Source organism: Oncorhynchus mykiss, chromosome 16, assembly GCF_057628025.1.
Source record: "Oncorhynchus mykiss isolate SJ-2025 chromosome 16, ASM5762802v1, whole genome shotgun sequence".
NCBI classification, from domain to species: Eukaryota; Metazoa; Chordata; class Actinopteri; order Salmoniformes; family Salmonidae; genus Oncorhynchus; species Oncorhynchus mykiss.
Window position 1 is genome coordinate 25,353,066 of NC_143037.1, and position 26,553 is coordinate 25,379,618.

General features: G+C 41.3%; 1 protein-coding gene, 1 non-coding gene and 1 pseudogene across 2 annotated transcripts in view; 2 read left to right on the forward strand and 1 right to left on the reverse strand.

The window, feature by feature from the left end:
- Positions 1-420: 420 nt before the first annotated feature.
- On the forward strand, positions 421-15,584 carry LOC149976620 (uncharacterized; annotated as a pseudogene).
- Positions 15,585-21,568: 5,984 nt separating this feature from the next.
- On the reverse strand, positions 21,569-21,640 carry trnac-gca (transfer RNA cysteine (anticodon GCA)). The gene has a single exon. It is a non-coding gene; the product is annotated as a tRNA-Cys (tRNA).
- A 586-nt stretch (positions 21,641-22,226) lies between these two features.
- The window catches only part of LOC110491720 (LIM and SH3 domain protein 1), a 37,683-nt gene continuing 33,356 nt past the window's right edge, over positions 22,227-26,553 (forward strand). The window contains exons 1-3 of the mRNA XM_036946599.2: positions 22,227-22,662; positions 23,958-24,052; positions 24,802-24,886. Of these exons, the coding sequence (XP_036802494.2) occupies positions 22,594-22,662; positions 23,958-24,052; positions 24,802-24,886 (249 nt within the window). The 5' untranslated portion in view covers positions 22,227-22,593. The remainder of the gene's footprint in view (positions 22,663-23,957; positions 24,053-24,801; positions 24,887-26,553) is intronic.

The following is a 26,553-nucleotide window of genomic DNA, read 5'->3' on the forward strand; positions in this document are numbered from 1 at the left end:
ATATACCTTGAAATTAACATATTTAGTAAATGTTTAGGAAATAATTTAGGTTATATGATGAAATATGTATGACGAGGAATAATATGTGTGAATGCAAATGTTTTGTTTACTGTTTTTCTTTGCACACACACACTTATGGAAATGGGTCATTGAAATGGTGAGATGTGAGGGATGATCAATGTTTTTTCTTTGGCTGTTATAAGAATGATTGATTGTTATTTTATTTGACTCATGTTCTTGTTTCTTTCAAAACAAACAGGAGCTGCAACTCTCTAGAATGCATCCTCGAGTCTCTCTCCCTATCCTTGTGCTCTAACTGGGACTCCTGTACCAGCTCCTACCTTCACACAGTACAAAATAGGCAACCTGCCATAACAAATGGTCCTTTGGCCGAACGTGGCGTGGGATACAGGTGTTCGCATGGATACGAACCTCAATTTCTCCAACGACAGTGGGGAACCTCAGCCTGACTCTGCCATAGTCGGGCCCGGCACATGTGGGTGCAGCAAGTGCACATCCAGAGGAGCCTGTTTTGGGTGGAAAGAGCCACAGGGGGGGAAACAGCCCCCAGTCCATTTGAGAGACAATTAGCTTTTCCCCCACATAACCCAATCTCAGAAGAGATTATCCACACAACCACAGCAGCTATTTGTAAACACTCCATCCCTCTTCCTCGGAGCCTATGGAGTCCCCAACACATGAAGGCCCGCCATTTCATCCGCCTCTGGAAGACACCTCACAGAGGAGGCAAACTGGGGGATCAGAGCGACGTTCTGTTGAATCTCTCAGGTCCACTAAATCATCTCATTCAATGAGGGCCACTCATCATATCATTCATCTCTGAGCTGTGGGAGTGGATGAGTGGAGTCCCGTCAGAGGCCCTGAGTGACTCACAAGCTGCTTCTCTCAAGAAATGTATGAAGCTCCTTAAAGTAGGTCAAATGCCAAATCATAGCGGGCACTCAAGCTGACGAGAACTGTAGGCTCATGGATGCTCAAACACGAAGCCTTTCCCAACAATAGAGCTCATGGCTCTCTTCAACAGTTGGAGGAGGGGCTTACAGGAGCAGCCAGGGTGCCACAACCTTTCATTGTGTCATTGTCCTCTGCCAGTGAGTAGTCAGTTGGTGAGTAACAGGTTCATGAATCAGAAATCGGATGTTCAACATCTGAATGGATCGCAGGATCAGTCACATGACAGCCCACTTGGGGTTTGCCAAAAGGCACCTAAATGACTCTCCGACCATGATAAAAACAAGATTCTCTGGTCTGATGAAACTAAGATGAACACTTTTGCTTGAATGCCAAGCGTCACGTTTGGAGGAAACCTGGCACCATACCTACGGTGAAGCATGGGGGTGGCAGCATCATGCTGTGGAGATGTTTTTCAGCGGCAGAGACTGGGAGAGTAGTCAGGATCGAGGGAAAGATGAATGGAGCAAAGTACAGAGAAATCTTTGATGATAACCTGCTCCAGAGCGCTCAGGACCTCCGACTGGGCCGAAGGTTCACCTTCCAACAGGAAAACGATCCAAAGCACACAGCCAAGACAAAGCAGGAGAAGCTTCAGGACAAGTCTCTGAAAATCCTTGAATGGCCCAGCCAGAGCCCGGAATTGAACCCCATTGAACATCTATGGAGAGACCTGAAAATAGCTTTGCAGCGACCCTCCCCATCCAACCTGAAAGAGCTTAAGAGGATTTGCAGAGAAGAATGGGAGAAACTCCCCAAATATAGGTGTGCCAAGCTTGTAGCATAATACCCAAGAAGACCCGAGGCAGCCAAAGATGCTTAAACAAAACACTGAGTAAAGGGTCTGAATACTTATGTAAATGTGATATTTTTTTACTTATTTTTATACATTTGCAAAAATGTCCAATAACCAATGTTTCCTTTGTCCTTATAGGGGTATTGTGAGTAGATTGATGAGCAAAAATGGCTGTAACTTAACAAAATATGGAAAAGGGTCTGAATACTGCTTAAAACATTTTGCTTCCTCTTTCAAAATATAATTTGGTATCGAACACCAGGCTGTAGTGATTCAGTGCCTAAGACTTCTGTGCCACTCGGGAGGCCGATAGCACTTCTATGATGAAGATTCAAGATAAATGTGCATTTTTCACAATTTTCCATCCAATTCGCTTGATATAAATAAAATAACGTGATTCTTCTTGAACAAGTTCCTCAAATTATTTTAGTTTTTCCTCTGACTTATTTTGTGCCTCTCTAGTACTGTTTCCATTACCATCTACCTGCGCTGTTATTTCCTCTATTTCCTTTATTAGTCCAATCTCTTTTGACCTATAATGCTTTTGTTTTAATGATGAGTATTGTATTGAATGGCCTCTAAAAGTACATTTCAAAGTGACCCATACAAGGGGATCTGATGTGCCTATGTTGTGCATAAAAAAGGAAATTATGAATTATTTTGTATTAGTTAACAAATTGTCATCCAGTAGGCTTTGATTCAATTTCCTATATATATCTTTCCGAAAAGTGTGGATCATCATTATTTGGCCCATATAGATGAATTAGCCAGATCTGTTTTTGGTCCAGTAGCATATTTAAAATGATCCATCTTCCTTGCGGATCTGTTTGCACAGTTTGCACAATCGGATCAAAATTGTTGTTAATTAATATAATCTCCGTTCCTTTTGAGTTTCATTGACCATGACAAAAATATATTTCTCCTTCCCAGTCCTTTTTCCATAGAACCTAATTTATAGTTGTAGAGTGAGTTTCCTGTAAACAATAGATTTGTACTCTTTCTCTTTTAGCCAGGCAAAAAATGAGTTTCTTTTTTTATGATCTGCTAAGCCATTACAATTATAACTTGCTACACTTATTTCCCCACTTACCATAATGATACCCAAGTTTAAATTATACTTACCACAACCAATGTTTTGTAACCTTAACATCAAAAAGCACCATGATAATTGTGTCCATATACAGTGCCTTGCGAAAGTATTCGGCCCCCTTGAACTTTGCGACCTTTTGACACATTTCAGGCTTCAAACATAAAGATATAAAACTGTATTTTTTTTGTGAAGAATCAACAACAAGTGGGACACAATCATGAAGTGGAATGACATTTATTGGATATTTCAAACTTTTTTAACAAATCAAAAACTGAAAAATTGGGCATGCAAAATTATTCAGCCCCTTTACTTTCAGTGCAGCAAACTCTCTCCAGAAGTTCAGTGAGGATCTCTGAATGATCCAATGCTGACCTAAATGACCAATGATGATAAATACAATCCACCTGTGTGTAATCAAGTCTCCGTATACAGTGCCTTGCGAAAGTATTCGGCCCCCTTGAACTTTGCGACCTTTTGCCACATTTCAGGCTTCAAACATAAAGATATAAAACTGTATTTTTTTTGTGAAGAATCAACAACAAGTGGGACACAATCATGAAGTGGAACGACATTTATTGGATATTTCAAACTTTTTTAACAAATCAAAAACTGAAAAATTGGGCGTGCAAAATTATTCAGCCCCCTTAAGTTAATACTTTGTAGCGCCACCTTTTGCTTTTATATTCCGGCAAAAAGGAAGAAAGAAAAAGGACCTTGCATTTTAACAGCCAGTAAAAATGTGTCTCCGCTCTAAAAAAAAAAATTATACAAAAAAAGGTTCCTGGAGTATCTTTTAGGGGTGCTTCAAATTGACACTGTGGGAGAACCCCTATAAGTTCTTCGAAGACCCCTTTAAATGGATCCTCAAAGAACCTTTTGGAGAACCTTTTGGGGTAAATTGTTAACTACCCCCCCCCCCCCCCCTCCTATTATTTTTATTATTAATAATAATAATACACATGAACAATAACAATAACACAATATTTTAGTTGTTAATGTTTATTATGATTTTAGCGGCAAAGCAGAATAAAAAAATCTAAATATGAGGTAAACTCCCAGCAGAGACCTTTTGTGTGCAATTTTCAGTGCTGAGAACCTTAAAGTTCTTCAAAGAACTTTGAGGATCTTAGAAGAACCCTTGTTGAACCGCTAATGTTTAGAGTATATGCATCACACTACCCATGAAGGGGGGGTTGAGGTCAGGCAATGGGGCAGTAACATAACCTCTGCTGTGGAACACCTTCCTCCAAAAGTGAGGTCAGAGAGCAGTGAGTTATGGCTCTCTCAGTCCACCATCGAGGGTGCCAGTCAGACACCCTCGGTTATAAACATTTACCTGTCCATAGAGAAGAGAAACCTACCCTGAAGGTAATTTAGAGTGTTGGCCAGCCGATATGATCCCTTAGGCTACATCCTCCCTTTCACAACCCGGGCAACGTTTTTGTACAGGACCTCTGGTGCAGCAAGAGGGGCTGGGATGACCCTGCCAGATGGAAGACATGGGAACGTGAGCTCTCAGACCTCTCCAACATAACCATGCCCCAATCCTATGTGCCCCCAAGGGCAAACAATCAGATGGTAGAATGTGAACTGCACACTTTCTGTGACTCATCAGAGAGAGACTATGGGGCAGTAGCTTATCTCCTTACCCAGGACTCCCAAGGCCACATCGCTGTCTCCAAACAGTCATCTCACACTCTCACCTGAGTTCAACCTGGCTCCTGGAGAAGGCATGCAAGCCAACTCCACCTTATCCACCAGTGAAAGGGGGGTCAGGTCCTCATAGTGTTCCCACTGTGCGTCACAGTACCCAAAAGTGAAAGATGCACATTTAGACACACTGGTTTATTACTGGTAGAATGTTTTGATGTTGCTGCGTATGGATAGTAATATTGGATGAGATTGAGATTAATATATTTAGTAAATGTGTAGGAAATAATTTAGATTATATGATGAAATATGTATGACGAGGAATAATGTTTGATCTAAAATATCTTAATGCAAACGTTTTGTTTACATGTTTATTTTAAGCAGACACACTTCTGGAAATGGATAATTGAAAGAATAAAATAATTGGGAGCTGCAACTCTCTAAAACGAAACCTCAAGTCTATCTCCCTATCCTTGTACTCTAACCGGGACACCTGCACCCGTATCAGCTCCTACCTCACCCAGTGCATTCAAAATAGGCAACCTGCCTTTTAACAGTTATGCAAAAAACAATTAGCTGTGTCATGGACAGGAACGTTTGTTACTCATTATGTTACATGTTATACAAAACAATATTCAAAGCTTTTTAGATGCTAATAATGTCTCGATACGGAAAAGAGACCAGGAGCGACATGGAACATTATAGAGATTTGCCAATTGACGTATGACCAGTGGCAACCTGTCATTCAGGGCAGGTGGGGCAGAGACCCCAATTTTTTGCAAAATAAAAAATACAACAAATAATGTATATACAGTTGAAGTCGGAAGTTTACATACGCTTAGGTTGGAGTCATTAAAACTTGTTTTTCAAACACTCCACAAATTTCTTGTTAACAAACTATAGCTTTGGGCAAGTTGGTTAGGAAATCTACTTTGTGCATGACAAAAGTCATTTTTTCCAACAAAAGTTTACAGACAAATTATTTCACTTATTCACAATTCCAGTGGGTCAGAAGTTTACATACACTAAGTTGACTGTGCCTTTAAACAGCTTGGAAAATTCCAGAAAATGATGTCATGGCTTTAGAAGCTTATGATAGGCAAATTGATTTGAGTCAATTGGAGGTATACTTGTGGATTTATTTCAAGGCCTACCTTCAAACTCAGTGCCTCTTTGCTTGAAATCATGGGAAAATCAAACGAAATCAGCCAAGACCTCAGAAAAACAATTGTAGACCTCCACAAGTCTGGTTCATTCTTGAGAGCAATTTCAAAACGCCTGAAGGTACCACGTTCATCTGCACAAACAATAGTACGCAAGTATAAACACCATGGGACCACGCAGCTGTCATACCGCTCAGGAAGGAGCCACGTTCTGTCTCCTAGAACTTAACGTACTTTGGTGCGTAAAATGCAAATCAATCCCAGAACAACAGCAAAGGACCTTGTGAAGATGCTGGAGGAAACAGGTACAAAAGTATCTATATCCACAGTAAAACGAGTCCTATATCGACATAACCTGAAAGGCCACTCAGCAAGGAACAAGGCACTGCTCCAAAACCGCCATAAAAAAAAGCCAGACTACGGTTTGCAACTGCACACGGGGACAAAGATCATACTTTTTGGAGAAATGTCCTCTTGTCTGATGAAACAAAAATAGAACTATTTGGCCATAATGACCATCGTTATGTTTGGAGGAAAAGGGGGAGGCTTGCAAGCTGAAGAACACCATCCCAACCATGAAGCACAGGGGTGGCAGCATCATGTTGTGGGGAGGGTCTGCAGGAGGGTCTGGTGCACTTCACAAAATAGATGGCATCATGAGTGTAACAGTTTAACTTTAGTCCGTCCCCTCGATCCATACCTGGGCTCGAACCAGGGACCCTCTGCACACACCGACAACAGTCACCCACAAAGCATCGTTACACATCGCTCCACAAAAGCAGAGCAAGGAGAACCACTACTTCAAGGTCTCAGACCGAGTGACGTCACCGATTGAAATGCTATTAGCGCGCACTACCGCTAACTAGCTAGCCATTTCACATCGGTTACACGAGGAAGGAAAATTACGCGGATATATTGAAGCAACATCTCAAGACATCAGTCAGGAAGTTAAAGCTTGGTCGCAAATGGGTCTTCCAAATGGACAATGACCCCAAGCATATTTCCAAAGTTGTGGCAAAATGGCTTAAAGACAACAAAGTCAAGGTATTGGAGTGGCCATCGCAAAGCCATCGATCCTATAGAACATTTGTGGGCAGAACTGAAAAAGTGTGTGCGAGCAAGGAGGCCTACAAACCTGACTCAGTTACACATGCTCTGTCAGGAGGAATGGGCCAAAATTCACCCAACCTATTATGGGAAACTTGTGGAAGGCTCCCCAAAACGTTTGACCCAAGTTAAACAATTTAAAGGCAATGCTACCAAATACTAATTGAGTGTAGGTAAACTTCTGACCACTGGGAATGTGATGAAAGAAATAAAATATGAAATAAATAATTCTCTCTACTATTATTCTGACATTTCACATTCTTAAAATGAAGTGGCGATCCTAACTGACCTAAAACAGGGAAATTTTACTAGGATTAAATGTCAGGAATTGTGAAAAACTGAGTTTAAAACCTGTTGAGGATATGGCAGACATACGCCCCCTTTGGAGAGATTGGGTACCCCTAGTAAACTGGAAAAAAAATCTTTCAAAAATTGTTAATATATGCAAATAAAAATTATTATTGGATAGAAAACACTCTAAAGATTCTAAAACCGTTGGAATTATGTCTGTAAGTATAGCAGAACTCACAGGGCAGGCATTCTTCCAAACTAGTTTCTGTGGCCATGAAAGTTGGAGCAACTTTGACGTCATGCCCCCACCCCTCCCAACCAGCTATGATTCTGGGGACACTTTCTATCTCTTCCGCTAGATGTCCTCTTTCATTAGAGCTTCAAACCGTTCAAATCGCGCGAGAATTGACCCTATGGGAGTGAAATTAGTGCGTGCCACGAGAGAATAGGCTGTGCGTATGGGCGCGAATTGGTCACAGTCATTCCTTTGTTTCCAGCACTGAAGAGAAGGGCAGACGATGGGCGATTGAATTGAAGTTTGTTTTGCACGTCTAAAACATCATAAAGCTTGCTTCTGCACTTAGTTTGACCTGTTTAGTCGACATATAATGTGTAATTTTGAAGTTTTGATGCGCAACTTATCCGGACCAGAGGACGTTTTGGGTGCATTTCAGCTGATGTTATTAGCAGTAGCTAATACAAAGACGCAAGACTTGAAACCAAACGATGTATTGGGTAAGTATGAAGCCTTCCAGAACATTCTGAACGAAGACCATCGAAGGTAAGGGAATATTTATGCTTAAATCTGTGTTTCTGTTGACTCCAACATTACGTGGAAATGTAGCTTGGAACTGAGCGCTGTCTCACAATATGGAATAGTGTGCGATTTCTGTAACGTTAAAAATAAATCTAACACAGCGGTTGCATAAAGAAGCAGTGTATCTTTCTAACTATATGTAGAACATGTATATTTAGTCAAAGTTTATGATGTCTATTTTACGTTATCTTGCCGCGCTACATAGATTTCCTGCGGGCGTTTTTGAGTAATTTCTGAAGGTGAACTCACTGTAAATGGACATTTATGGATATAAATGGCATATTATTGAAAAAAAAAAATATGTACTGTGTAATATGTCATATTACTGTCATCTGATGAAGATTTTCAAAAGGTTAGTGAGCGATTTATTTTTTAATCCTGCGTTTGTTGATTGCATGTTTTGGCTATTGAAATGAGCTGTGTCTGGTGGTGGTTTTACATATATATGTGCTATGTTTTCGCCGTAAAACATTTTAGAAATCTGACTTGCTGGCTAAATGAACAAGATGTTTATCTTTCATTTGAGCTATTGGACTTGTTAATGTGTGGAGGTTAAATATTTTTAAGAATATTTTTGCGTTCCATGCGCCACCGTTCCAGCTGCACGTGGGAGGGTTGATTCCCAATTGGGAACCAGTATCGTAGACAGGTTAAATGTATTTGGCTAAGGTGTATGTAAACTTCTGACTTCAACTGTGTATGTATATATACAGTATCTATATATTTTGGCATTAATACGTATCATATATCAGTCTGCAAACAATGTAAAAACAATTTTTTAATTTAGTTAATAAAGCCGCATACAAACAGGCACTTCCAAAACGCAGGTGTTTCAGCCTAGCTCAGGTTTTTCAGCCTAGCTCAGTACTTTCTGTGGTGGGGCAGGCCAGCAGAAAATAGGAGCATTGCATCGTGATTGGCTCAGTGTTCTGTCACTCATCGGGACCCTATGTCACCCGCCTTTAGTAAGGGTAGACATCAAGAATGTGAGCCCTTTGGGTCCATAGTTACATTAGAAGTGCCCATCCAAGAAGGCTCGAAGTCATTGGCCACAGATAAAGTGACGTCAAATCACGTTATATCTACAATAGCTTTGACTGGACTGATCATGTCAACATCATCATTTCACAATCTTAGCTAGCAGTCATCATCATGAATCAAGTCTACTGGCAAATCATTTTAAATCCTTGTCATATAAAGATAAATTATAGATAAAACGTATCGGTGCTCATCGGCCGTTGGACATAAACATTCCACAACACGTTGAAAATCGCAAATTCAACAATGAGTTGATTGTAAGGAATCGGTGGCAGTGGCTAACCGCAAACATTGCAACTGGGAAGTCAGACTGGGAAAATTAGTTTTGAACCGTCCTCCAACTCGGAATTGTACATATTTTTCTTTAATGACAACATTTGCCAACAAAGGACCACCGCACACATTAAGGGGAGTCCAAAAATGTCTTATCTGCTGCTGCATAAATTATGTAACATGCCAGGGAGATATGGTCAGCCATATCAGCTATGTTTTTAAAAAGTAATTCAACGAGGCTGAATGAATTGTTTCGCTGCCAGACAAGGCTCCGCTGATAGCCAGGTGTAGCAGTGGTAAGGATTCTACATTGTGCTGGAAAGAAAGCTCTGCTCTTGGTACAGATTTATGTCGGCCCTAACAGTTTGTGGGCACCGCTTTTCACCGTTATAGTGCAATTAATATATTGTTTAGTGTTGTGTAGTGGCTTTGCTGGCATGCATCTAAACAAAAATAATTGGAGGGGATGTTTGCCCCACCAAAACGTACGTGCTAAAATCGCCACTGCGTATGACTCCTCCTGGCAGCTATGTTGGAATACCACTGCATCAATTCTTTGAACAACTGCTGTGTGGCTTCCCCAAGCTGCATGATAACAGTGATTTCAAACTAGTTAATTCATCACGACGGTCAATTTCTGTGCAGTGTTTGGCTGCTCTAACAAGGCAGGAAAGATAACGGATTTACAGATTACCCACAATTATGAAACACCAAGGAAATAAGACTCAAGAACTGTGAAAAAAAAAGAGTTTGCCTGTCAAGACCTGAATCCACTGGTAAATATGATAGATTTTTTGTTTCTTTCAGCTGTTATGCAAACCAGGTGTTAACAAGACTAAGTTGGCCAACATTAGATAGTTAGATGGCAAGACCCAGATATAGGAGGCAGATGGTTTGAGCTCTGATATTTATTATTTTCCAAGGGGTAGGCAAAGGTTGGTCAGGGACAGGCAAGAGTTCACAACCAGGTCAGAGTCCAAAACGGTACAGGGCAGCAGGCAGGCTCGAGGTCAAGGGCAGACAGAATGGTCGGGCAGGTGGGCTCAGAGTCAAGACAGGCAAGTGTCAGAACCTGGAGGATGAGGAAAACCAGAGACTGGGCAACAACAACAAAAAAAAATCAGGAGCTAGGAGAAAACCGCTGGCAAACAAAATGAACTGGCACAGACAGACATAAAACACAGGTATTATTACACTGGGGATAATGGGGACGATGGGCAACACCTGGAGGGGGGTGGAGACAAGCACAAGGACAGGTGAAACAGATCAGGGTGTGACATAGCTTGTAGTCTAGCTATTAGCCTGTATCTCTTACATAGGCGGTGCGCTGTGCGAGTTTATCGTTTTGGAGAAGCTATTTTTGTTCACCATAAAAATGCACCTTTTATAACAAAGGATTGCATGCATGTATCCTCGCATTTGCAGATTAAGGTAAGCCTACTATTCCTACTGTGATGAGTAGATTGGATAGTCATAATTTAGGCTATTAAATGAGCATATAGTGGCATAAGCCTATATCAGATGTTTCTTTCTGTTGCACTGGAAAATTGTGCCCTTTGATAAATATTTCATGAAATTCTTCTACACTTTAAATGACAATCTTTTTTGAATACGACAATAAACTAGACCTACTTTGCTGACACTGACAACAGAGCAATAAAAACAACCTTGTCTTGAATGCAACCATGTAATCTAGGCCTACTGTATGATAAGGGGTGATGGCTAGAAGGGATTTCGTTTTATTTTAGCTAACCCTAACTCTTAACCTAAGTCTCCTAACCTGCTACGAAAAGTAAAATCTGCAGCAACATCCATTTCTCCTTTTACTACTTTGTCCTTTTCCAGATAAGAAAGGAGACATCCCTCAGTTATACAATGTGGTTGCCATATGCTGTGTTTTGGTCAATCTGAATGATTCTGTTGTGCCATTTGAGTAGAGAGCACCTTCACCTTGTTGTCATGACAAAAGTGCCCCCTTAAATCGTATGAATATATAAAATGTCATTTGGAACATGTATACTGAACCAAAATAAATGCAACATACAAATTAACAACTTTACTGAGTTACAGTTCATATAAGGAAATCAATCAATTGGAATTTCATTAGGCCCTAAACAATGGATTCCAGGCTGCTGAGGGGAGGACAGCTCATAAATGTCTGGAACTGAGTGAATGGAATGGCATCAAACATGGAAACCGTGTGTTTGCTGTATTTGATACCATTCAGCTCCAGCCATTACCACGAGCCTATCCTTCCCAATTTAGGTGCCACCAACCTCTTGTGCTGGGAATACAGATATGCATCTGTTGGTCACAGCTAAAGGTAAGGGCGTGGATCAGTAAACCAGCCAATATCTGGTATGACCACCATTTGACTCTTGCAGCATGACACCTCTCCTTCACATGGAGTTGATTAGGCTTGATTATGGAATGTTTCCCAACTCCTCTTCAATGGCTGTGCGAAGTTGCTGGATATTGGCGGGAAATGGAACACTGGTGTACACGTAGATCCAGAGCATCCCAAACATGCTCAATTAGTGACTTTTCTGGTGAGTATGCAGGCCATGGAAGAACTGGGACATTTTCAGCTTCCAGGAATTGTGTACAGATCCTTGGGATATGGGGCCGTGTATTACCATGCTGAAACATGAGATGATGGCAGAGGAATGGCACGACGATGGGCCTCAGGATCTCATCAAGGTATCTCTGCATTCAAATTGCCATAGATAAAATGCAATTGTGGTCGTAGACCGTAGCTTATGCCTGCCCATACCATAACCCCAGTGCCACCATGGGGCACTCTGTTCACAATGTTGACATCAGCAAATTACTCCCCACACAACGCCATACACGTGTGCACGGGTGCATTGCAACTGCCCGTAAGGCAAATGCCATCATACTGTAGCTGTGGATCCCAACTCCGGTCCTCGTCTACCACCAACAGTAGACATTTTTATTGTAGCCCGAGACAAGCACACCTGATTCAACTAATCAGGCCCTCAATGAGTTGAATCAGGTAAGTTTGTCTGGGGTTGCAACACAAATGTGTGCTGTTGGGAAGGTACTCAAGGACTGGGGAAAAAGTGACAATCAAAACTAATTGGAGAGCTTACAGCTGAACAAAAAGCTAGTGTTTATTTGAGAATAGAACACAAACGCAGACAAATTAGAGACCAATTCCCTTCCCCTCTTTATTGCGCTTGTTCATCTTGAATAATAGTTAACAATTAACCCTCTATTCTAAGCCCTGTTTGGTGGGGGGATTATTTAGCTATTTGATTTTGAATGATTGGATGAAACACTGAATTTGGCATTACTGCAATTAGCCAACACATTGAATAGCATCTTAGTAACCAGTAGGCTATTAGTAAAGCATCATTTCAGTTGAACAAAAAAAGTTCATACCAGAGGTGGCCAACCTTGCTCCACTGATCCCTGATCTACTGGGTGAGCAGACTTCTATTGCAACTCAGCAATGGCACACTTAATTATCAACTAATTTGGTTTAATAAATTGAATCAGGTGTTAGTGCTGGGCTGGAACAGAATCCAGCACACCCAGCAGGGTTGACCTGATCCAGTTTAATGTTTACACATTGTGTGTGACTTTTTAAACTCCATTTTTGTTAACAAAATGTCCTAACATAGGTACACGTATGACACATGGTATACAAGGATGCACCCTTATTCTCTCAGGGCATTCATTGGGACATATTCCTCTGCAGACAGGGTTTCATAGCTCTCTGTATCTGAGGACAGAAAACATCACAAAGAAACAGGGTGCATTATACTCAAATTAGACAGTACTGAAAATGATGTTGCTATATCTCTCTGTTCTCAGTTTTTCTCGCTAACTCTAGGGACTGGAACTGGAGAATATTTGCATAATGTCCTCAAAGGTACCTGCAATATTCAGAGTAGCCTACTCTCTGTTCTCTGACAGCCGGAACGGCTAGCTAATCCTTTCACCTTCCTCCACGGCTGTTCGCTAGCTACCTAGCTACAAATGCATTTAGAGTTACAATTATACATCAAGATAACTAACATCATAATAGCTAGTTAACTAGCTGGTGTTATTTAACTCACTTAGCTAGCTATACAGTATGCAAAGCTATCTAGCGAACATTACGTTCGCAGCTGATTTGAGTTAGCCTGAACACTAAGTTCTTCTAGCTAGCTAGCTAGCTAATAATACATTGTTTCTTATTTTCTAAATATATGTACTTACTTGAATAGGATCTTCCACTGCCCATTGCTGGGTCCTTTAGGAAAAACTAAATAATGGGGTAATCTTCAACGTTTCTGGTGGTAGCAAGCCATGTGGACAATTGGAGGACTTCTGCCAGACTGACTCTGGTCTTCCAACATGGTGATTTGTGATACAGCCTCAAGCCCTCTATAACGTTACAGTTAAACTAGTTGGATAGCTAACGTTAACCGTCTCAATGCTTATTTTTTTTTTTCAAGAGTTGTGACCGGTGATTGAATTTGCAAGTTCACTGTTAGACATGTAGCTACAGTAGGTGTTGCAATCTATTGGGAAAGTCCCAACTGATAGTGTTTTTAGATAATACTGTAACAAGTCTACACAATATTCTGCATAATGATAGCGAACCTACACAGTACACCATAATGTGACAGATACAATTAGCCTTCCAGTGGGCATTGCTAGAGAATTTCTAACAACGTAATCTATGTTTCCAATGATTTGACTAATGCCTAGAAGTGCCCATAATGTTGTCATTCAATAAGGCTTCCAAGTTGAATTTGTATAATAGATCATCAAAGGTGTAAAGCTAACTATTTGTACATTTGCCTCGTGTTTCTGTGTCAGACAGACTGGCGGTGTTGTGCGAGTACATCCTCCAGTTTGGAAAATAAAATGGCAAGTCTTTCCTGTGGCTTCTGGAGAATGATTTGGGATAGACCTTGTACCTCCATCAAGAAGGTTGAACAGGAGGGGAAGACTAGGCAGTTCAACCCAGTGGGTGACAAAAAGGACATCCTAATGTCCTTCCTCCAGTACTTGAGGAGCTTTCAAGAGATTGAGGACCATCTGAAGTACAAGTCACTAAGACCTGTTGTGACCTCAGAGGATGAGAACTTTGTTGGTTTTGGGAAAACAGTCCAAAAACACCTGGATGGAAATTTGGAACACCAGGGCTGATGGGTATGCTAGCTTTTTCCTTAGTCAGAAGTGTGTCAGGCACACATTCACTAACTACAGAAGTCCCTGTTGAAAAAGCAAAGCCAGGTAACTGCCCCTGTTCCACCTCCAACATCATCTGGTATGGAAGCCCCAACCCCAACAGCCACCTCGACCCTTGCCTATGATCTTCCAGGTCAGTTGGTAACAAAAATATAGAAAACTATTGGTTTACTTTAATATGACATGCTATTTGTAATGACGTCTTTGTTTAATTTCACAGTAATGGATGAGGATTTGGAAAAGGAGATGTTGGGTTTGTCCCCATCTATATTCCAGACCTAGCTGAGTGAGTGTACTAATACTTTAAACTCATGCCAATCATGTCCAGATTATTAATTTATTTAACTGTATCTACTGCAATGATAAATGCACATGTTAACTGTGATTTCAGGTACACCAGCAGCAGCCGTTGGAGCCCCAGCTTACCCTAGATCTTACATTACAGAATGTGAGGCCCCCTGCCCCTACCAGAGCAGGGTACAGTGCTGCCTCAAGGTATGACATACTCTGCCATGTAATTCATCTACACTGATCTTTTTTTGGTTTAACAATATGTTTCATGTTTATTTTGTATCTTGTAGCTCTGAAACACCCTGCTTCTCCTGCTCCGTTTGGAGGCTATGAAGATGCAGATAGATGGCTGGTGTGGAGTGTCTGTGTCTTCACTACCTGACTGACTGCCTCCTACAAGAATACCAACAGCAGGAGCCAGCCCTCATCCAGCTCTACATGGCACCTTCGGACAGGTATTCAGGTCTGACCACACCCACGAAGTGGCCAGGAAGGTGACATTGTCATCTGGCACCATGTCATCCTATGTGATGATGAATGACAACTGGATGATCCTGTCCTGGGTTATGCTGCAGTCGGAGAGTGAGCAGTCCCTGGAGGCTACCTAAGAGGACCAATCACTACAGCGCTGCTGGCATTGGTCTATTTAAGCTCTGAATATCATCTACCAAACCTAACAGGATTTATCCTGAACATGTTTGCAGTGTGTTTCCACAGTGGGAAAAGCAGAAGTATTTTCTTTTTTGCTATGACCAGCTCATGAAAAATTGTTATGTCAATAATTTTTTCTCTGTGTAAATAGGGACTGCTGTGCTGCATTCTGAGTCCCGGACTCCCAGCCTCATGAGCATCTCCCGTGGGCTGCCTGAACGACCACAGAGGCTATAGTGGCAGAGGTCACATCTGAGAACTTGGCTAACAACTGTGCCTCACGGAGCAAGTTCAACAAGGACATTGACGTAAAACTGGACTTGTTCCACTGCATGCAATGGTTCACCAGAGTGTGTGTCTCGGAACACCATCCACTATATAGCTCCTCCTGCAAGTTCCTGTCCACAGCCTTCATGTAACGGCTGTCTTGGGTGGAAGAAGGAGAGGACCAAAGCGCAGCGTGGTTAGTGTTCATCTTTTTAATAAACAACTGAACACTTCAAAAATACAAAACAACAACGTGACACCCGAAACAGTTCTATCTGGTGCAGACACACAAAGACTGAAAATAACCACCCACAAAACACAAAGGAAAACAGGCTATATACATATGGTTCTCAATCAGGGACAACGATAGACAGCTGCCTCTGATTGAGAACCATATCAGGCCAAACACAGAAATAGAAAATATAGAAAAACTAACATAGACTGCCCACCCCAACTCACGCCCTGACCATACTAAATAAAGACAAAACAAAGGAACAAAGGTCAGAACGTGACACTTCGCTGTGGCAGGCCAGGCTGACCTGGATAATCTGAAGGTCTACGCCTTCTATGGGATTGTCCCTGCTAACCCCACCAAGCAGCAAATCTGAAAACGGTCATTTCTTTACTTTGAGGTTTACTTTAAACCAAAGGCATATTTATGACAGTGTTGGGAAAACAATCCTTTGTACAAATAAAACGCAATTAATTTACATTCAAATACTTGTTTTATTTTTTAACATTAAACAGACCTTAAACAACTATTCAGCATTGTTGCATGAAGAAATAGGTGTTGATTGGCTTTTATTGACCTACCTCACAAAATAGGGATGCATTGCTCTGAAGATGCACTCAGTTGTCCCCCGAGCACTTGCAAAGTACTGTATGTCACAGAAGCAAATGGCAGTTAAAATACTGAATTCAAATAGTAATACATTTAGTTGTTAAATTGTGCACCCATATTTCCATGAAGCCACCGTAATTCAATCAATATAGGCTATGCAATATGATTATTTTTCATGCCTCTCGTGTTCAATGAGTACAGCAAGCTAGCGGTCAGGCTGATCTTCAGCTAAATTTAGGCCAAAACGGATGGACTAAATACTATTTTGGGGTGAAATAACGGCTGTGACTGACGGAACTGATGTTGCTCATAATTTGACGTGGTGTGCTGAGTGGTTTAAAGATGTACCTACTGCTGAACCTCAGGTCAAAAATTATTCTGGCTATGCAGGTCCTGGAGATGTAAAGTGATTTCTGCCCTGGGAGAAAGCAGAAAGCTGTCAAGTCCTGTCTGGTGTGTCTGGAGTCTTACTGGGGCATTCCATCCAGGTTTGGACACCTTACAACTGCTACACCTGGCTATCAGCAGAGCCTTGTCTGACAGCGAAACAGTTCATTCAGACTCATTTACTGCCTTTAAAAAAAAAATTGCTGAAATGGCTGACTTGCTTAAACAAATGTGGTTTCTAATGACAATTGAAATGTAGAAACTATGGCATAAGGGGACGACAAGCGGATAAGAGGCAAACTATAATTTCAATTAAGACAATGAGCGAGCTAGGACAGACATTAGTCAATATAACTATTTGTTTAGCACTTTTGAAATGTACAGCGACAGAATTCAGAACATGAACCGTTCTGACAGTGCTCTCCCTGTACACCAAGTTAGAACTGTAAGATAAAGGGGGCAAATAAGCAGACAATAAAAGCTCTAACAATATTCAATGATTACATTTCTCTAAAACAGGTTATGGGCTACAGTAGAACAGTAGGTGAAATTAAGAGGGGTAAATAGACCAAATTATTAGAGTGAGGCACATGGGCTACTAATATCTTACTACACAACATACACTTAGTATTACTTTCTTAGCTACAGTAAACACCTGGCATATTAAATAATTTCTGAAGCAGCATACAATACATTTTTGGTTGGCTTACTTGAACAGTAAGGTGGCGTGACGGTCCTCTGAGTTAACAGTTGTTGTGAGCATGGCACACATCGTGCTTCATTGACAGCATGACCAATGTTGAATGTTTATCATTTTAAACTTGGAAAACAGCCCCTTAATCCCAGATTTGGGACCACACAGCCACTGTAACTGATTCCTTCCAAACCACTCATTGAATTTAATTTGCAATTTCCAACTTGTTGTCTAATGTTTATGTCCAATGGCCGATCAGCACCGATACATTTTATCTATAATTTCTCTTCATATGACAAGGATTAAAAATGATTTGCCAGTAGACTTGATTCATGATGATGACTGCTAGCTAAAATTGTGAAATTATGATGTTGACATGATCAGTCTAATCAAAGCTACTGTAGATATAACGTGATTTGACAATTTTATCTGTGGTCAATGACATTGAGCCTTCTTGAATGGTCACTTCTATGGCAGCAGCCGAAGGGCTAGAATTTTCAATGTCTTCTCTGACACTTGGCAGTGACGTAAAGTTCCCATGAGTGACAGAACACTGAGCCAATCAAAGCGCAACATTCCATATTTTCTGCTGGCTTGCCCCACCACCACAGAAAGCACTGAGCTATGCAGAAACACCTACATTTTGGAGCTGACTTACTCAAGAAAACCAAAAAGAGGCCATGTTTATATCTGTATCCAAAATGAATAGAGAAATTTGTGACATTTTGACCTTACCCTGGCCTCTAATACACTACAACAATGAATCTGTTGATCCTACAAAACCAGTCCTTTGATGCCATGTGCTCTTTAATATGAGTTGTGTTTAGATTAGGAATACAATTTCTTTACATCCATTTATGGATAATTAAAAATATAAACCTAAATATTTAAGAAGTGCCCATTTTAAGGTTGTTAATTTTTAGACAATATAGTCTACGAGAACATCACATTTCCAGAGTGGGCTCTCTGCTGCTCTAGCACTGCATGTGGCAGCAAATCACCAAATTTGACTTTATTCCTATAGTAGCCTAGACCAGTGGTTCCCAACCTTTTTTGCTTACTGTACCACCAACTGAATTTTGCTCTGCCCGGAGTACCCCTGAAGTGCCCATCATTTGCATTTTACCAGTAAGCTTATGGTCTCAAGTACCCCATGTGGATAGGCCAAGTACCCCCAGGTCCTAGTACCCCTGGTTGGGAACCACTGGCCTAGGCTATACGGCCAGCAGTCTGTGACAGTATGCCTTTTCAGTTTGTTTAAGAACTGCCAATACACTCATACATACAAGTCGAAGAAATACTACTGTTGAAGATGTGCTACTTTTAAATGGAGATGTTGTCATGGGTCTGCCCACCCTCCATCTCTAGCCTATAGTTAACCAGGTTCAGACCCATATCATGAACAGAGTTCCAAAGCAGGGTCAAATAACTTGGAATGACCCAAAACACTGAAGGGATACCCAGGTAAGTCTGGCTATTCACCTGTATAACTACAAGCCAGGCCTGAGCAAAGGCCGGCCCGGGGCCATATGCAGCCCAAGACCTGGTTCAATACAGCCCGCAGAATCATGCACAGATCACATAAAGAATTTGTGATAGAAAGGTTTTGAAAAACGTATTTGTTATTCAAATTAAAGGCCCAATGAGTACTCATCTTTGTGTAATGATTTAACTCCCACCGCTTGCTGGACCGTTATTTTGAAGGGCACGTATAAATAACAACTGCACGAGGACAGACAGTGACTGACAGGCTGACACACACGTCATAGTTACACATTGTAGCTAGCTAGAAATTGCACAAAAAATTGTTTTTCAAAGATTTCAAAGGAAAGTAGACAATGAATGTAGGGTGTTCCAGCAAGAGTGGACATCGAAATATTTCTTTATTGAGGTATCAGGGAAAGCTGTGTGCTTAGTGTGCAAAGAGCATCGCTGTCTTGAAAGACTACAACTTGTCCTGACACTTCCAGATGAAGCATGCAGAGAAATATAGGAATGTGCCTTCTGAGCAGAGGACAAGTACATCGAAAGGTGTGGCTTTCTCAGTTGCAAAAGCAGCAAGGACTTTTCACAAAACTGCATTCAGAAAACATTGAATTGCGAGAGCTAGCTATGTACTGTCCCACAAAATTGCTAAACGTAGAAAGCCATTCACTGAGGGCGAATTCATAAAATAATGTTTAATTGACTCAGCAGCAATACTTTGCCCCGACAAGAAAAAGCTGTTTGAAAATGTTTCCCTGTCAAGACGAACATCGCAGAGAATATGGAACAACAGTTGAAAGACGAGGTAAAGGATTTAACCTGTTTCTCCTTGGCCCTGGATGAGAGCAGTGATGCACGTGACACAGCGCAGTTGTTGATATTCTTACGAGGCATAACCCCAGACTTTGAAAATACAGAAGAGCTTGCTTCAGTGCAGGCAATGAGGAGCAAGATTAATAAGGTTAATAAGTGTGTGGCAAAGCTGGGACTGAGTTTTGAAAAGTTATACAGTGTGACCACTGAAGGGTGCCCAAACTTGACAGGAAATATGTTGGCCTTTTGAAAAAGATACACGATCAAGTAGCTGAGCTGAACCCAGATCAGAAAATTATTTTCCTGCATTGCATTATTCATCAGGAGAGGCTCTGTAAATGTGTTCTGAAAATGAGCCATGTTGTGGATACAGTCACTAAAGTGATTTATTTCATAAAAGCAAAATCTTTAAACCACAGACTGTCTCCACAGACTGTCTCTGTCACACTGTTGGAAGAGACAGAGTTGGGTCATGCAGATCTCCCCTACCACACAAACTTGAGATGGCTGAGTTTGGGAAGGTGCTTAAAAGGGTGTCGGACCTGAAGTTGGAGATTGCTGAGTTTTTACAAATGAAAGGAAAATATGTGGATTTCCCTCAACTGCAAGATAAAGAATGGTTGGCTGATTTTGCCTTCACCGTGGACATCATGGCCCTCATGAATTAACTGATTTCCAAACTACAAGGGAAGAGCCTTTTGCACATCAGATGTACAGCCTTGTCAAAGCCTTCAAAGGAAAATTACTCCTCCTGACCCGCCAAGTAGAAGCCAACAATCTCACCCACCTTCCGACGCTACTAGTCTGTTCCTCATCAGATGACCAGTAGTTTTGAGGATTTCAAAGTGTTGGAAAATGACATGCTGTTGGTTTCCTCTCCTTTCACCTTCAATGTGGATTACAATCCCACTGACCTGCAACTTGAGCGTATCAATCTTCAGTCTGTTGCAGTGATTAGAGAACTATTCAGAACAGTGTCACTGACAAGATTCTATGCATCACTCGATGAACAAAACTTTCCAAAGATTAGGAGTCATGCTCAGAAGGTGTTTGCACTGTTTGGGTCAACCTATGTACGTGAACAGACATTTTCAGTGATGAAATATATCAAGTCAAGGCACAGATCATCTCTCATTGACTCTCACCTCTCAGCAATCCTGCGCATAGTTTCAGAAACTATGCCTGACTTCACTGCTCTAGTCAATGCCCAGAGATTTCACACCTCACACTGATTGAGAAGTTTAAATGTAATGTTGAGCTCTCTCTCTTTCTTGTGTTTTTGTGCATACCCGTTAACAAGAGTTCCTTCCGTGGGGTTGAATGTACAGTGTACTTTTCCCTCAGTGTAGTTCATTGCATGTTTAATAATGAAAATGCCTACCAAAAGGAGAACATGGATGTGTTTAATTTCTGTGCATGTTAAAAAAGTAAAATAAGTAGCATATCTGGATGTGTTTTACAGTAGATATATCTGTCAACACAGTCATACACATGATGCATAATCCTGTAATATCATTCTGGCCCGCAATGGCAAAAATATATTCTAATGTGGCCTTCCATCGCAAATAATTGCCTAGGTCTGCTATAAACCATACGTCCTTCCATTTGTACTGCATTACTGCCCTACATATCTACCATATACATCAGCTTCAGGATAACAATATTATGACGTGTGAAAAACTATTTCAAGCGATCAATATCCTACTGATAAAATATACATACATCGCCAAAATGAGGGGGCACCTGGATTTGAACCGGGGACCTCTTGATCTGCAGTCAAATGCTCTACCACTGAGCTATACCCCCGTTAACGACAATTCTTCACATTTAACAGGTTATGTAGTCTACACCACAATTGTCTTTGCTGATGTAGAACTGTGGTGTTCTGATAGTAATGGTGTTTTATGAGGAAAGGCAGCAAAAACGAAAATATTTCTAAACACATCTACCAGCACGGAAAATCTCAGATATGTTACAATGTTTATGCGTGGCAATGTACATCGCTGCCATGACACCAAAGGAGCATGCTCTCAATTTAACACTTGGTCGATCAAACCATTCTATGCGTTTGTCTAATTCCCCACAAAATAATAGGGGGTAACACAATTCTGGTTTCTATATTTGTGTATTTATGTATGTAGCCTATTATGTACGTTTTTAATGGGGGTGGGGGTTACATGTCATTTTTTTTATCCAATAATGGTTAACACATGGCATAACACATTGTTCTCTGACTGAGCTTGTTTTTATTTCTTTGATGGTTATTTGCCTAGCTACTAGTACATGTTGAAACTACTGCAACGCCCTAGAACTTGGCACACTCATCCAGGATTGCAACTTCAGTAGGTCTCCCCCTAAACTACAAGTTGCGAATGACTTGAATACCATAACCATACTTGTGCCAATGTTGTTTATAACAGCAAATACAAGACACGTCTGCTGTACTCCTTATAAGGTTATTACGGAGCAAATAGTCAGCTTGACCGTTCTACATCATTACAGCGGTACCGCCTTCCCTCTCCGCTCTCCGAAAATAAGCCTCTCCCTCTCGCCTCATGACCGAGTTTTCATTTAATCAATTTCGTGAACGCGCGCGCCTAGTAAGAATTGTGCGCTTTCAAAAAAACTGACTATTGGAATTTAGAATATCTGCCGATTTAGCTGACGCTATTTTGGATAGGTTCACTTCAATAGGTCTACACCAGAATATTAATTTCATTGCGTCCCGTTATTTCTGAAAGAGGATTTTCCCTTTCGCCATGAATCCGTTATGTGGAAGATGCAGTAAAATGGTTTACCCCACGGAAAAAGTGAATTGTCTAGACAAGGTAAGGCATGATTCGAGCGCATTTTGGCCTACGCATATTCACAGAATAGAATAAACTATATTGAGGGAGTTGGCTATCTTCTTTGTGCAAGCGCATTTTGGGTGCATGGGTGGCTGCTGATAGAAGGAAAAAAACAATGAATGATAAATGATCTAGTTGCACTAAGAGTTCACAAGTTTTGCTGTGTCAATGATAGCCTACATTCTGCCAATGTTTGTTTACATTATGCTTAGTCTTTTGGGAAATGTACAATGGATAGGCTAGCCTATAATAACATTGTCTGATGTGGGTAGTATTGCTTATATATCCAGCTCTGGCTAAATGTATCCAGTCCATATATAATAATAACATTTACTCCATTTTACGTTTTAATCCCCTGTTTGGGAGCGGATTCATGTTGTAATAGGCTGTAACATGCAATTACAACTGCAAGGTGTGCAAGACGGGCTAGATATACATTCTCCTCTTTACATGACCAGTGAATTGGAAGCTCAACAAATCTCTATGCCCCTCTCTACATCCACAACATGGTGTTAATAACCCTGGTATTGTGAACAGTATGAACATAATGTTGTGTGTGTGTGTGTGTGTGTGTGTGTGTGAGTGTGTGTGTGTGTGTGTGAAGCTCATTGCATTTGTCATAGCCCTGCCCAAGAGCATATCATGTCTATTTTCAAACACTTGAGGTTTGTGGTTTGTGTATCTACCAGATATGATTTTTGGCTATTGTTATTCTCTGTGTGTGTGTGTGTGTGTGTGTGTGTGTGTGTGTGTGTGTGTGTGTGTGTGTGTGTGTGTGTGCGTGCGTGCGTGTGTGCGTGTGTGTGTGAAATCTGGAACGTTGAAAGCACAAAAATCCCTCCAAATATATTTCACACTTGCTTTACGGATTTCTTCTGTCTGAAAACTCAATTTCCCATGTCACCCCACTCCGAGTCCACACGGGTCAGGAGGATATGGTGGTTTTGTGAGTCATGCAACAGTGGTGCAGCTGTGCTTTAATGTTAGAAGAATGGAATTTTCCCATGCTGTCATTACAGATTACATTTCATTTGCCATTACACTTGGATTTGCTTTTTCCCATGGGACAAACATTCCAACAGTCACAGATTTAGTCATACTCGAGTCGTGACACTAGTCCTAAATCATGTAATTGAGCTATTTTACCCTCATATTCCCCCTCTCTCCCTGCTCCCTGTCTCCTTCCATCTCTCTACCCCGTCCTTCCATCTTTCTCTCTCTCCACCCGCCCATATCTCTCCCTCCATCTCTTTCTCTCCATCCATTCTTCACAGTACTGGCATAAAGGATGTTTCAGCTGCGAGGTGTGCAAATTGACCCTTAACATGAAGAATTACCAAGGCTTCGACAAGAAACCCTACTGCAGTATGTGAGTATATCACACAGCATACCATTGATATTACCGTCCATGTTTGTATCTGTCTGGCAGGCACTGCAAGCACGTTGTCTGGTGTGCTAGGTGCTTTTCATTTGAATTTCCGTTCATGCAGGCAGACAATGATCCCTCCAACTACACTACAATGTGCTACGGGAATGACAAGACAGTAGGGCTATTGTCATGTCATTGGAAAGGTGATATAGAGAAGTGGGACTAGGCAGACAGACAGACGGGCGAAGGGAGGGAGGAACAGAGACAGAGACAGAGACAAATCTGTCAGTTGTCTGACAAGTCTTACATTTTCTCCCACACTCCCCTATGGTGACTAGATCAAATTAACCAAGAAAGGATTGTGGCACAGGATGTATGACAGGGTGCAGTTGGCAAACTGACAAACACACACAGACATGCTGCGTGTCCATCTGTGTGTGTATGTGTGTACTCACAGTAGTGTGTGTGTGTGGTGGGATTACCTGCTAATCCAGGATGTATTTTACCTGTGTGCACACACCCTTCTCCAGATGGGGGCATTATAGGAGGGCCTTCTTAACATAGATTACCTTAGCTTCAACCACCCAAGTTTAGTTTGGTCAGTGCTCTGGAAAGGCCCAAAAAATTCCACTGAAAATCAATTGACAGTGGCAAAGCCCTAGAAGTTGAAAGAAATGTACATTCTTACCCATGTGTATGCCTCTTCACATCCTGCTCTAATATCTCTTCTCTTTGGCTCTTTGTTGCAGGCACTACCCGAAGAGCTCCTTCACCTCCGTGATTGACACCCCAGAGAACCTGCGACTCAAACAGCAGAGCATGTTGAACAGCCAGGTTAGAACACAGATACTACTGAACTCTAAGGGCCAGTTTCCCAGACAAAGAGTCAACCTAGTCCTGGACTAAAAAGCACAAAGTACTTTCAATGGAGATTGTCCATTGAAAAAGGGGTGTTGTTTGTGGTCCAGGACACTATCTGTGTGAAACTTGCCTATCTGTGTGTATATACCCATATCATTTATTTACTTATTTGACCTTTATTTAACTAGGCAAGTCAGTGAAGAACAAATTATTTTTTACAATGACGGCCTACCTCCACGGCCAAACCCTCTCCTACCCGGATGACGCTGGTCCAATTGTGCGCCGCCTTACGGGACTCCCGATCACGGCCGGTTGTGACACAGCCTGGAAACAAACCAGGGTCTGTAGTGACGCCTATAGCACTGCAATACAGTGCCTTAAACCGCTGTGCCACTCGGGAGGTATAAGCGTTTATAAGAGTGCAAAGGCCCTCAAATCAACATCTAGGGCCTCTTTAACCAAATTGAAATTGAAACCAATTTATTTTAGGCTGGGAATCAAAGACAACCCAGATTCACGTTCCTGTGCCCAGAGATAGACTTCTAAATCCTGCCTGCATTAGACCTTACCTTGCAGGGCTCACACCCACTTGGTGCCATACTGTAACCTCTCTATAACCTTTTTTCCTCCCGTCATTGCTACCCAGGTACCATAGTAATCTTTCTTTAATCCTGTGGCATGACCTCTTCTATCTTCCTTTTCCTCTCTCTATCTCCATCTCTTACTCCGTCACTCAGTAAGACAGATTGAACCCAACTCTCTACCCCGCTGTCATGACAATTGGATTCCTTCTACAACTGATGAATCCTTCTTTACCCTCCTTAGAAACTAACACACACTCACACAGACACATATACACACACTTTGCAATGTCCCAATTTGAACTCACATATTAGTAATGAGGCCATGGAAACACACACGCACACACAAACACATACTTTATCTATCCAGCAATTACCAACATAAGCACTGCAGACACCCTACTGCAAAAGGTTACCAATCTAGGGGTCGAGATAAAGTTTCTTGGGGGTTTCCGGAGCCTTACGTGATTTGAGGGGTAAAAAAAAAAATCCTTATTAAATAAACCAATGTATAATGATGAATATCTTTGCAATGCTTTAGGCTAGAAACAACCAACCATAAACTGCATAAGAAAGACACGATCCTGTTGCACATAGGGATATCCTCGGTTTGACATTCAGAGGCTGAGCTACAACCTTCAGTTGTCACAAATATTTGTTGCCATCAATCGAGCTATTCACTTTCTGAAAATTACACAAAACCATAAAGCATTTTGCTACTTTGATAGTCCATGGTGTTCTGAATAAGAGGTTAAAATGGCTTAAAATACAATATTACATATTGGTAGGGAGATAACCTCAAATGAGCAAGACTTGATTTTTCCCATCATTATTATCATGAAATAGCATACACAACAATAGATGTCATGCTAAACTACGTAAAATTGCCAGAAATTTGCTATAAATTAGCAAACATTTCCTAGTGCTTCAAGGAATTTCTCAAATCTAAAGTATTGTTGGGAACCCCTGTAAAAAGGTTGGGAACCCCTGTAAAGTATAGTTGGGAACCCCTGTAAAAAGGTTGGGAACCTCTGTAAAGTATTGTTGGGAACCCCTGTA